At 42.3% G+C, this 14,054-nt stretch overlaps 1 protein-coding gene across 1 annotated transcript; it reads left to right on the top strand.

The window, feature by feature from the left end:
* Positions 1-12,417: 12,417 nt before the first annotated feature.
* mettl2a (methyltransferase 2A, methylcytidine) lies at positions 12,418-13,509 on the top strand (the record flags this gene model as incomplete). The annotated part of the gene is made up of 1 exon (XM_084064751.1): positions 12,418-13,509. One exon carries the CDS (start codon positions 12,418-12,420, stop codon positions 13,507-13,509), a length of 1,092 nt encoding a protein of 363 aa, XP_083920877.1.
* Positions 13,510-14,054: the final 545 nt, after the last annotated feature.

The raw sequence follows: 14,054 nt of genomic DNA, 5'->3' as shown, positions 1-14,054 counted from the left end.
AAGGAAATGGGTCGGTAGCTCTTTGGGGATGATGGGTCTTTGCCGGGTTTGGGGATTGCAACCACTTTGGCCTTTCTCCAGACAGGAGGGATGGTTTTCTGTGCCATGCATGTGTTCAGCATCTCCAGGAGCCAGGTCTTTGTGTTAGGTCCCAGGTGCTATATCATTTCTGCCAGTATATCATCAATCCCTGCTGCTTTTCCGGGTTTCAGCTTCCCCATTGCAGTTTCGAGTTCTTCGATGTCGAAGGGTTTGGTGAGAGGGCTGGCTGGTTGTGGTTGGTCTGATACCACTGTGCGATAATGTTCTCCTGTGGGTCGGCGGCGGTGTTGGTTACGACCGTTGGCCACCAGCTGTGATGCAACCGAGTTTGCTGTGACCGTTGTGATTATGGGTGGAGTGGTGTGGTCTATGCCTTCCTGCTGTTATTTGTCATGTTGGTGTTCTCTATCATTTCCTTCCAGACTTTCCTTCATTCTTCCCCAACTTCACTGATCAGGGTCTCTCCAAGTTTCATGGTGGTAGAGGAGAAAGGGTCCTTATTGTATTCCTCATAGTAGGCTTTCAGCAGGTCGCTGGATGTTTCTGATAGCCCAGGAATATACTGTGTCTGGCATCCTCTGGGAATGTGACGTCTGGCTGACCTTTTTACCAAGTCTGTGAAGTTGGAGTAGTTATTGGGAAATGGTGGTATGTTAGATATGGAATGCTCTCTCTCCTGTTGGAATGACAACCAGTCAGCTTTCCGTAGGTTGAACCTCCTGCGAAATGGGACGGTGGTTTCTTGGAGAGCGGATCTAACGGTGATGGCAATTGGCCGGTGCTGGGTATGGGGGATAGGGTCCAGGACTTCCTTCTCAGTTCTGGATGCGATGTCACTGCTTACACAGGCGAGGTCTGGGTTGTATCCTCGTTTCCATCTGGCGCTGAGGAAGGATTTGGGGAGTTTAGCGTTATGGATTAGGGTCAGGTGTTTGGACTCGAGCCTGGTTTCAACTTCATCTCCATCTTGGTTGTTGTTCTCATAGCCCCATGATGTACTGTGGGCATTGAAGTCGCCGATGCTGATATGGAATCTCCTCTTGCATCTTTCTGGTAGTTCTGTGTACAGAAAAGGGGTTGTGGGTGGTTTGTAGACTGATGTGACAGAGACGTTTGGGAGGGCAACCGTGATGGTTTCCATGTGCCCTTCCGTAATGTGGGTCCAGACTTCCTCAATCTTGAGGTTTGGTCTGTTGAAAACAGGTGATCCATATTGTCTGTGTCGGGTCTCAGCGACCAGTTTAATTCCAGGGATGGTTGGTCGGTGTTGTGCAGGGCCGATGTGGGTTTCCTGCATGCAGAGTATGTCAAAATGATTGGCCATCGTTGCCAGTATCTCTGCCTTGCATCCGGAAATACCTTCGATGTTGATTGAGACGATTGACAGTGCAGGTCCAGATAGGGGCAGGTATCTGTGACGCTGTCGAGATCCGGCAGGCATATTCATCATTTTGATTGCATACGTAAGTATACAGAGATTGGCCTACTGGCAGTATGAGATTATATTCTCTTAGATGTATATCTCATTCAGCAGCGTTTCCCAGGCTGCACCACAGGGAGGTTTCTGTATGTGCAGGCATTCCTTTACTGACACTCCACCAGTCAAACACACAATGAACCAAATAATATAAATAAGATGCTACATGAGTTCAATGTTGTTGTTGTTTTTTTTTTTCGTACAACCTGCATGTATGTATGACAAAAAACTAGGCGGTAGAGGATCCTGTAATAAGTATATTTCAAGCAGCGCTATGCAGACACAATAACATTGATCAAAGAGTTAATGTATTTTCTGTTTCATTATTTAATATGGTAGAGAGTCCAAGCACGTCCAAGCACGACCGTGGAGTTCTACTACACTGCACTATACCACTATACTATATATACTGTATATTATCTTAACGTTCTTATATTATACCATTATATACTACATACACATTATTGCTGTACTATATTATACTATCCTATATATCTTACACTATTATATGTGCTACTATTGTTACTGTTACTACTTGCACTGTATCTCTCTCTCTCTCTCTCTCTCTCTCTCTCTCTCTCTGTCTCTGTCTCTCTCTCTCTCCTCTTTCCCCCGACACGGTCGAGGCAGAAGGCCCCCGCCCTAGAACCTAGGGTCTGCCTGACGTCTCTTCCAGTTAAGAGGGAGTTTTTCGTTGCCACTGTCGCAAAAATTGCTTGTTCAAAGTGTCTTGAGACAACTTGTTGTGATTTGACACTTTAATAAAATTGAATTGAATTGAATCACAATTGTGTCTGAAATGTCTTTATTAGGAGTAACCCCTTGAGATGAATCATCTCGTTTTCGAGGGGTTCCTCAAATTACAAAATACACTTCATACATTAACACATTGACTGCCAGTCGCGTAGACCTACACAAACCTATTTAAAGCCGGCACGTGCCAGTCGCGTAGACCTACGCGAAGTGGTGCTCTTTTCTTTTTTTCAAAAAAAAGTTCACATTGCACTTTTTTCAATTTTCGATATGGCACATTTCATTGTAGCACCACCGGAAACGGAATTATCTGGGATCCGGTTTTGCCGATCCCGTCGGCCTCCGTTCTAATGACGAAACTGAAAAGCCATTTTCTCTTTGTAGTTTTTCTCCTCGCTGATCACTGTTTAACATAAACCGTTCTAACTACAACATGGCGATTCCGTTTGACACGTGGTTTTCACTGGTCGAAGCGGTCACATCTCCGCGATGTTTACAAGCAGTTTAGAGCTCAATCTTAAGGATTTTAACGAGGTCTATGGCGACACGAAAAAAACAACAATAAAACGCTGGCACTGGTAAGAACATTATGAGATCAACCTCTGGCATGGAATGTGTTGAGACAAAATATTTTTTGACAAAACAAACAAAACAAGAAACAAGACAAAACAAGACAAAAAAATAAACAATAACACAACAACAACTACAACAGTACACATAGCACATATATGAATCATTGCGTCATAGATCAGTTATAACAATGCTTAGGTGAAACATGAACAGTTAATCACAAGGTGAGAGGACAGCGCAGTTTTGAACAATTGAAAAGACTAGAAGCTCGGCCCTGCTACGCAGGGCCTCGCGTCTAGCCCGCCGCCACGCCCACGTAGCGCCCGCGGCCACTTGGCAGCGCATATAAGTGGCATAGCGTCATGAGGGCCAGTGGGGCCGTGGCTCGGTCAGTGAAGACCCTGTAGCGCGGATGATATGTGGCATAGAGGGGCAGATTTGAAATCTCCAGAGGAAACATCCGTGGGCTACCATTGGTTCAGCGATGTGTGCGGGCGCCCTGCGGGCCCTCCTCCTCCACCAATGTGCAGTATTGAGAGCCCTGACGTCACAACATTTGGAGCGATGGGCACTGCACTCTGGTTGGTTAGGGTCCACCTAGGGCCCAGGTAGAAGCCAGTTAAAGCCTGCATGGGCAAACCCAGTTAGGACCCGCCTTGGTCCCACATAAACGTGGCTAGTTGGGGCCCACCTAAGGGCCAGGTAGAAGCGACTTATAGCCCGCATGGGCATAGCAGTTAAGACCCACCTCGGCCCCACATAGAATTGCCTTGGTGGGGCCCACCTAAGGGCCAGGTAGAGTCGGTGGGGACCCCCCACAGGCCAATGTTAAAATGGTAGCACTTGTTCCTCAACATAGTGTGAATGTGCGTGCAAAGTTGACCACAATCGGACGCTGCATTCATGATTTGCGGCATTTTGTGCAAACTTTAGATGTGAATCTTAGCCAATCGGGATGGAATATGAAAGATTAAACAGATCCGTCTTGATCACATGACTATAGAGATCATGTGTACCGATTTGCGTGAAATGTAGATATAATGGGAAGGAGTAATGTAAAGAAATATGTTGTACATAAGGCGGCCTCCTGGTGGAGCTATAAAAGGTAGATGTGAGAAATGTAGGGGAAAGGTTTTTCCTTGACCTCTAGAGAGTGCACATACAAAGTTTTACACAGATTGGTGCAGGTATAGGTAAAAACACAAATGGGACTGTTATAGCGCCACCATGAGGCTGATTAGAAAAATCTCAAGAGGAATTTCTTAGTGGGAATGTGGGTGCAAAGTTGCACGGAAAGTGCATGCTGTGTTCATAATTTGAGGCATTTTGGTCAAAACGGAGCAGTCCTGGAAACTGTGGAAGCCATTTTTAGTCAAGCAGGATGGAAAATGAAAAATCTGAAAGAGCGTGTTTTTTTTAATGACTATAGAGATACTGTGTATCGATGTGCGTGATGTTAGGACAAAATATGTAGCAGTACTGTGAGAAAATGTGTTTTGAAAAAAGCGGCCTCCTGGTGGCACTATAACAGGGCCATGTGAAAGAAATGGGGCAGAGGTTCTGAATTGGCATCCAGGGAATGTGTGCACAGTTGCGCTGCGATCAAGCCAACGATGCGGGAGATTAGCTATCCACAGACCGTCGGACGGACAGGGGGTAAAACATACTCTCGCGCCATCCCTTTCGGCCTGGCGGAGACAATAAAAAAGCTAAAGTGAAGGAAAAGAGCATTACTGCAGCAAAAGTAGTCAACAAACTATACTATAAAACATTGGCCACATTGTCAAATAAATGAAGAAAGAGGCAAACATGTTGAAAATAGCCGATCTACAAGCTTACAACGCCTCTCAACGTGAGGCGTTGTGAGCTTGTAGATCGGCTATTTTCCCAATATTGACTTGTGGAACGGAGTCAAACAAAATTGGGGGGGTCCCCAGTTCAAATATGATTTTTGGGGGGGGGGGGGGGTATATCCACTGCCCTAATCGGACCGAAATTATCTGAAATTACTACATGACCATAGTGCAGCCTAAACGTGCGTTGCACGGGGCGGTCCTGCCATTACGTTAGTTACTGGAGTTTCTGTGGAGCTACACCAGAAGACACACACAACATACACCATCTACAATGGACTAACGGAGCAGCAATAATAACAGTTACCGCACGAACGTGCATTGTTGACAAAGTGATTGCACAGCCGCTGCAGGCATGACAGCCACGTTAGCGTTAGCTACATGCCGACTATCACAGCGTCCTGTCCGTCGTCGCTGCGACTGACTCTGATGGCTACAGCCATAGATTAACACAACAGCAAGCTCTCTGAGATGCCATTGTCTGGGAACTGCTCTTAGCGTGACACGACCAATGAGAGTGAGCGCTTTCGTTGTTGCTAAGATACGGTGCATGGCACACGGCGTCTCTGCCCCATAGCTTGTAGATCTCTCACACATGATTGGCGTAGGCTGCGTTGCCGTCGACGCTGATTGGCTGCATGTTGCTGTGACGTTGAAATGGGGTGCCAGGTCTGCTTTGTGTGTAAGCGATTTTGGGCTCATTTGGGCGCGCTTTTGGGCTGTTTTCCATAGAGCACGGCAGGGCTTGTTTCTGTCCCGTGACGGATGTGGCAAAGAAGGTGCAAAACGAACCATCCAGAAGTAAAGTGCGAGATGAAATATATAGCACTTTATGATTATTAGAGAAGGAGACAGATGTGAAGGTGGAAAATGGAATGTAGGAGGTTATATAGTTTTTCATGAGCGATTTTTGTAGCAAGTTGTGAGTGAATTGGGCCACTCCTGTGGGCGGGGGGCTGAATAGAACCATTGGGGTTTGGGAAGGAAACGCTCTCTGTTTGAGTGGTGAGATGTTATTGAACGAATATGAACAGGTAAGTTGTTCCAGTCAGAAGGAGCTTTAAACATAAATGATTTTTTTGGCAGCTGACATAGATGCAGTTGGAACTTTAAAGTAAATCTGTGAACAATGTCTTAGTTGATGTCTAGAAGTGCAAGGTTCCTTAAGCTGTTTCAGATACTGTGGATAATCAAAATGAATACATTTTAAAATGAACTGCAGCAAGTGCTGCTGTCTTCTTGATGTGGGAGATGGCAGGTTGAGATTTTCATACATGGTGCAGTGATGGGTAAAATATGGACAGCCAAGATTAAATCTGCATAAGCGGTTTTATATTGAGTTAAGAGGAAGAAGGTTAGTTTTGGGGCCAGTCTGGTAGACTACATCAGCATAATCGAGATTTGGAAGTATAAGTTGTTGAACAAGTTTCTTTCTGACTGTAAATGTAAAGCAGTTTCTGTTGCGGTATAGGACACCACTGAAGTTGATTTTCCTGACTATGTTATCGATATGACATTTGAATGATAGACCTGAATCAAGCCAGAGACCTAGATATTGTATGTGATCAACTCTATGCAGTTGAGTCCTATCACGACAGTAAATATTGTATGGTTGATTTATAGTTTTAGATTTAATATTCTGATTAGTCCCAAATAGCATTGTGTTTGTTTTAGTTTTGTTGATAATTAATTTATTAGCTGAGAGCCATGATTCCAGATTATTGAAGTTTAATTGCAATGTTTACTGGATTTGTAATAGGTTAGTTTGTGATGTGTACAATATATGACTGTGTTGTCTGCATACAGTTGGACATTACAACCAGAAAAAAAGATCATTGATGAATATGGAGAACAATGAACAAAAGTGGGCCTAGGGTTGAACCTTGAGGCACACCATGTTCATGCACTGCTAAATCGGATTTACTGCCTTGTATGACAACACAACGTTTCTGTTGTGCTGATAAGAGTTGAACCAAAGTAGAACATTTCGAGACAGACCAATAGAATATAACTTGTCTAGTAGGAGATAGTGATCAACCAAATCAAATGCTTTGGTTTATTCAATGAAGATTGCACCGGTAAGTTTGCTATTACCAGATGAAGAATATATATCGTTGGTGAATATTAATAGAGCAGTAGTTGTGATTTGAACGAAAACCAGATTGAGAAGATGATAGAATATTGTATTTAGAGAGATAACTGGACAATTTATAAATTAATTTTTCGGAAACTTAAGCTATTGAACAGATAATTGAAATAGGTCTGTAGTTGTTGGGATCCAGTTCATTACCCCCTTTGTGCAGTGGAGTGATTATGTGACCACTTCCAGATGGAGGGTATGTCATGAGTCGAGAGAGATAAATTAACCCATTAAGACCTGGAACTGTGTCATTTTTAGATTTGAGCTAAAAAGTATTATTTTACACTTTGGGCTATTCAAGAATAGCAGATATACAAGCTCATAGCGCGGCACCGAGTGCCGCGCTACGAGCTTGTAGATCTGCTATTTTTGAAAAATCGTGAAAATGTGTGCAAATCTTTGAAAATATCTATTTCTAAAGCGAACATTTTTAACTCAAATCTTTGCTTCTGGGGGGTCCCTGGAACGAAATATTTTGATGGGGGTCCGCGGCCAAATACATATCATTTTGGGGGTCCTTGACATGAAAAAGATTGAGCACCACTGATATAGAAACATACGTTTTTGAGAATACTGTTGAGATTTAGGAGACATGTAGAATCGGCTTCAGGTCTCAATGGTTAGAGATCACAGAGAGGGTACAATGTGTTGAGCAAGTTTAAGGAATGTGCTTTCAACGCCATCTAAACCAGGGCCACTGCAGACTTTGAGGTCATTAATGGCATTCAGAACCTCAGAATCAGAATCAGAATCAGAATCACTTTATTGCCAAATGTATCACAAGGACACACAGGAATTTGTTGTGGTGTAGCACAGCTCAACGGATAGAAAAACAGACAGCACAACAAGACAACATACTCAGGATATGATACAATTCTAAGAACTACAATGAACATTTCTAAAAGGCCAAATAAAGGCTTAAAACAGCATAAAAAATAACTTAAAAACAGCACAATATAGAGCTCATGTCTTCTTATTAAGAAGAGCAATAGCCCTAGGGAAAAAACTGTTCTGGTGACGAGTAGTCGTGGCCTTAATAGAACGGAAACGTCTTCCAGAGGGGAGTTTTTTTATTAAACTGTTTCCAGGGTGAGAGGGGTCCGAGAAGATCCTCCCTGTTTGCTTTCTGACCCTGGCATTGTACAGTTCACTAACAGAGAGCTGCCTCTGCCCAGTCAGCTTGCTGCTGTACTCACAATTCTCTGCAGCCTGTTTTTTGCAAGGGCAGAGACTGAACCAAACCACACAGAGATGGACGAGGAGAGGATCTGTGGTGGCTCTATAAAACTGCATCAGAACCAGACGAGACACCTCAACAGGTGTAATTCTCCTGAAAGAAAATGAGCTGTGACAAGGTGGTGTATTGTTGAAAACACCATAGGGATCAGGCATAGTAGGAGTACAGACTGAAGAGAAATGTTGGTTGAAAGCTTGAGCTACTGAAACAGGATTATGTAATATTAGTCCATGAGCCAGACAAGATTTCATTATCGAAAGAGTGGGCAAAACCATACCTATATCAAATTGTTTATAGGGTCAATACAAATAAATAAATATATGATAACCTTTCCACAGGAGCAGCTTTTTCATGGTTATCACACATTTTGTTGTTTTCCCCATACGTACATGACAGGTTACTTACATGAAGACAATGATTTATCGTATTAAAGTTTTCTGAAATTGTTTATTTAAATATGCAAATTAGGCATTTAGTCCATGAGCCAGAGCCCCAAAATTGAGCCAGATATTGAATATTCCCTCGTTAAAAACCTTTGACTCCAACATCTTAACACATTAACCGCCAAGAATGTAGTCCTACGGTCCGTTAAATCCAACTGTTAAGCGCCGAGACCGTAGTGCTACGGTCTGGGTACTTTTTCCTTTTTTTCGATTTTTTTTTTTTTTTCAATTTTCTACACGGACCATTTTCAGTGTAACACCACCGGAAGTCGACCGGAAGTGCGATCCCGTTTTTTGTTTCCCATCGGCCTCCATTCTAAGGCGCACACTAAAACCCCTGTTTAGCCAGTGTAGTTTTTTCTCCTCGCATTTCCCATGTTAACATAAACGGTCAGAACTCAAACATGGCGGCTCCATTTGACACGTGGTCTGGACTAGTCATGTGCACGTTGTTTACAAACAGTCCATCGCGCATTCTAAAGGATTTTAACGGGGCCTATGGCGACGTGAAAAAAACAAAAAACAACAATAAAACCTTGCACTGGTGAGTACATTCTGAGATTACCCCTTGGCAGTGGATGTGTTAACAAAATGAAGTAAGAATGTTGACTCTGGCTTTGTCCAATGTTCCAATGTTGATTCTGGAAAGTTATGCGAATTCGGGCATATTTTCCTAATGCCTAATTTGCATATTTAAATATACAATTTCAGAAAACTTGTAATACGATAAATCATTGTCTTCATGTAAGTAATCAACTCAGGAAGTTTCATTATGATAACTCTTTTTTAAATGTTGTCATTTTTTCACCTGTCATGTACGTATGGGGAAAATAACAAAATGTGTGATAACCGTGAAAAAGCTACTCCTGTGGAAAGGTTATCATATTTTTATTAATATAGGTTTGGTTTCGCCGACACTTTCGATAATCATTGCTCAATTTTGGGGCTCTGGCTCATGGACTATATGGTGTTGTTGACTTTTAACTGATTTACAACTTGTAGTTTTATCAGATGCATTGGTTAGAGTTTTTATTTTTTTTCCAAAATTGTTAAGGATTTTTTGAATCACGGGTAAGAGATTTGTTGTAATAGTTTAATTTAGAATTTCTGGTCATGACATTACTTTTATTTCTCAGCAGTATGTATTTCTCCCAATCAGCAGGATCCCTTGTCCTACCGTACACGGCCCATGCTTTATCCCTCTGCCTGAAAGTACTTATAAGATCAGATGTTATCCATGGAAGATGGCTACCTTTGACCTTAATGGTTTTGAAAGGGGCATGTTTATCAATCATTGTCATGAGTTCAGAGTGTAAAAATGTCCATGCATCATGAACATTTGAAATGATTTGGTACCGGTCCCAATTGACTGAAATTATATCATTAATGAATTAATCAACATTGATGTTCTTATATTGCCTAATTTGGATTAATTTAGGGGGAAGTCTGGGTCATTTAATTTTCCAAATGCAAAATACAGTGCAGTGCTGAGGCAATCTGACATAATCCCTGATTTAATGAATCTGTTAGGATGTGAGACCAGAATCCAATCAAGCAGTGACTGACATGTGGGTGTGACCCGGGTGGGCTCACTGATTAGCTGTGTTAGGTTCAAATTTCAAATAATATTTTTTGCACTATAAGAAGATTTGTCCGCCCAGTCCTTGTTAAAGTCACCTAATAATGCAAGTTCATTTTTATCCTTAATAGAGTTTATGGTGGATATGATACAATTGAAAGATTCAGCAGGAGCTGAAGGGGGTCTATATATGTTTCCAATAGTTATGTATTTGCTCTCATGTAGAATGACCTTGACAAAAATACTTTAAGAAGCAAGATCAGATGAAACATATGTGACTACACCACCACACCTCGTACCTCTATCAGCTCTATATAGGATATAGTTTGTTAATTTGATTTAGTTATTAGATATGTTGTTATTGAGCCAGGTTTCAGACAATGTAATTATATTAGGTTTATTTTGTTCAACCCACGGCCTAAGTAGATCAATTTTGTGTTTAAGGCTCCTGATATTTAAATGTATAAATGTATGTATATTTTAAGTCCTTTTACACTATCCAGATTGACACTTGCAGGGGCGGACTGGCCATTTGGCGTATCGTGCAAATGCCCGGTGGGCCGCTGGGCCCAAAGAAAAAAAAAAATGTATATATATATATATATATATATATATATATATATATATATATATATATATATATATATATATATATATATATATATATATATATATTCTTTTTTTAAATATATTTTCGCTCCCGTTTTAGGATTGTTACGGTCATTTCCGGGTTGCGCGGCCCAATTATTAGTTACGTTAATGTTTAGGCTGGGATGCTTTCCAGCAGGGTCCTCAGTGCGGCTGCAGAGTTCATGTGCAGGGCTGGGCTGAAACAGTGAAACGTCCGCCCCCCCCCCCCCCCCCCCCCCGTTGACAAACAGGGGGGGGTCCCAGTCCGGCCCTGGACACTTGATGTTTATGAAAAGAATACTGTCACTAATCCAACGTAGAGCATGGATCACAAATGATACTGTGCTAATCACATATACGGAGCATACATGTATAGACAAGACGAACAGACAAAGAACATAAACAAACACATAGACAAAAAGAAAAGGTGACAGAAAAAACAAAGAACAAAAATAACCCAAGGCCACCCCATTTAACCTTAAACCCATAGGCCCAAGGATTTGGGAGAGTAGCCTAACGTAGCCTAACGTTAACCACGTAGGCAAAAGTAATAAAAATAGATAGGCTATGAGAGGGAGAGAGAGAGAAACCACAATCATCAAATGTCGTCTAAGAGAGAGTGTTGAGACCAAGAGACAGAAAAAAGAGAGAAAAAAAAGAAAGAAATTAATATAGTGTTGACCACAAAATATGTTGACCACATTTCCCTAGCAAGGGATGAAAAACAAAATAGAGAGAGAGAGAGAGAGAGAGAGAGAGAGAGAGAGAGAGAGAGAGAGAGAGAGAGAGAGAGAGAGAGAGAGAGAGAGAGAGAATCACACTCATCAAATGTTGCCCAGGAGAGGGCTAATGAATGAATGAATGAATGTTTTTATTTTATTTTTTTTATCAAGAGTTAAAGAATTTAACTCACAACAATTTAAAATAAAATAAAAAATAAAACAGTACTTGTACAGAAAAGGTGTAGGCTGAAGCTGTAGCTTATAATGCCTACCGTTTTTATCGTATCAACTTAAATCAAAAAGAATAATATCTATTCAAAAGACAGTTGTTGAGACACAACATACTTGTGTCTCAAAGAATATGATTATTGGCAGAATCGTGGAAAGTTTAGAATATGTTGCGGTCCCGTTTTCATTTTTCAAGAACAACTTCACCATATGTTGCGCTATGACAAAACAAACACACTAAATGTAACAATGTGTGTGTTCCGTAATTCCAATGGTGAAAGCTGTGTTGTTTCACGATGCTTTCATCAGAGGCCCCCCTGGAGCCCCATATACTGAGCTACCCAAAATATTTAAGTCTGACATCACACACCCTATCTTTGGGCATGACCTACATCGGGGCTCCATATATATGACTGACAATCTGGAGACAGTTCGACTCTTTAGTATCGTGTCCTCTGAAAATTACATCACTTAACAGTCATGTCTGGTGTCTTTTATTAAGGCAAATTTAAGTTAAGACTTTCTTGTTTGTCCTTTTAAGTCCCTAAAGCCTTATTTGGACATGAATGTAATTACTTTTTAATATCATCATCGCCACCATTAGATTTGTTAAAAAGATCAATTGATTTACAGTATCTGACATAATTGTGTGTGCTGTATTAAATAAGTAAGTAAGTAAGTAAGTAAGCAATGCATGTTATTTTACTTGTCAACATTCCCATTATTCAGCTATTACCGCCAACATGGCATCGCCCGATGCTGTGAGAGCAGTGGAGAAGGAAAGCATGGAAGCTGGGCCAATTGTACCAGAATCTTCGAGTGTAGATGTGAAACGCCCTCAGTTCGGCGCACGTTTCTTGACAGACCCAAGTCAAGTCTTCCAACACAACACATGGGATAATGTGGAATGGACAGAGGAACAAGAGGCAGCTGCTATGAAGAAGGTTCTAGAGAACAGCCAGCCACTTCCTGCAGAGAAACAAGACGAATATGACTCCCGGGCAAATGAGTACTGGAATGACTTTTATACAGTCCATGAAAATCGCTTTTTCAAAGATCGTAACTGGCTCTTCACTGAGTTCCCAGAGCTGGCCCCACAGTGTTGTCTCAACCATGAAGCCCATCCTGAAGTCTCTTTTGACAATCACCAGAACCAAAGAAAAAGCGAGGAGGTCACTTCTCTGTCTCCGAATGCTGGTGACTTCCCAGGCTCTTCTGCGACATACCGCATTCTGGAGGTTGGCTGTGGCGTAGGCAACACTGTTTTTCCTATTTTGAAGACCAACAATGACCCTGGACTCTTTGTTTACTGCTGTGATTTTTCCAGCTCTGCTGTGGAGCTAGTCAAGAGTAATACTGGGTATGACCCTGGGCGCTGCCTTGCCTTTGTTCATGACTTGAGTGATGTGGAAGCCTATTACCCTGTCCCTGATGGAAGCATGGATGTTGTAACATTAATCTTTGTTCTGTCAGCCTTGCATCCTGACAAAATGCAGGCATCAATTATCAGATTAGCTCGGCTGCTGAAGCCAGGGGGAGTGTTGATGCTCAGGGACTATGGACGCTATGACATGGCACAGCTGCGCTTCAAGAAAGGGAGATGTTTGTCAGAGAACTTTTATGTCCGGGGTGATGGAACACAAGTCTATTTCTTTACTCAAGATGAGCTCCATGACATGTTCACTGAGGCAGAGCTTGAGAAAGTGCAGAATGTTGTAGACAGGAGGCTACAGGTGAACCGAGGCAAACGGCTAACCATGTACAGGATTTGGATGCAATGCAAGTACCGCAAGGCTCACACTGAGCAACTTCAAACACAGAGCCAAGCCACCTGAAGAGGGGAGGCATGCGTTAATCCGACAGACCTTTTCTCCGACTATGTGGCATCCGCGTGCGGTTAGGGTTAGGGTGCGGGTTTGGTTCGGGTTTAGTATTGGAAACGTCGGAGCGCTGCGCTGTCGGAGGAATGCGCTGTCGGACTAACGTACTGCACCCCCTGAAGAGGTACATCATCAGTGTTGGGTAACGTGCGTTAGTAACGTAACGCCGTTACGTAATATATTATCGAATTGCGGTAACGGGTAATATAACACATTATTACAAGGAGAAGCTGTAATATATTATTGAAATGACACCACGTTACTACGTTAATTTGTGCGTTACCCACTAAAGTGAAGGTGTCAGCGCAGGAAAAAAATGACGCTTCACAGGTGCGTTTCAATGTAGCGCTCCTTTAGCAGCCGCTGCTTCTAAAAAATATTTTTTCACGCCGCTTCATGGTGCCCCCCCCAAGTTTGGTGCCCTGTGCTTCAGCACCTCAAGCCCGTTGGATAAGCCACCGCTGGCTACCGGTGCTGCTGCTACAGTTGTGTATTATGCA

The sequence above is a fragment of the Gymnoscopelus microlampas genome (genome assembly GCF_963454915.1).
Source record: "Gymnoscopelus microlampas genome assembly, chromosome: 8".
Taxonomy (NCBI): Eukaryota; Metazoa; Chordata; class Actinopteri; order Myctophiformes; family Myctophidae; genus Gymnoscopelus; species Gymnoscopelus microlampas.
The sequence above is the reverse complement of the archived record's forward strand: the minus strand, read 5'-3'. Positions and strand labels throughout refer to the sequence as shown.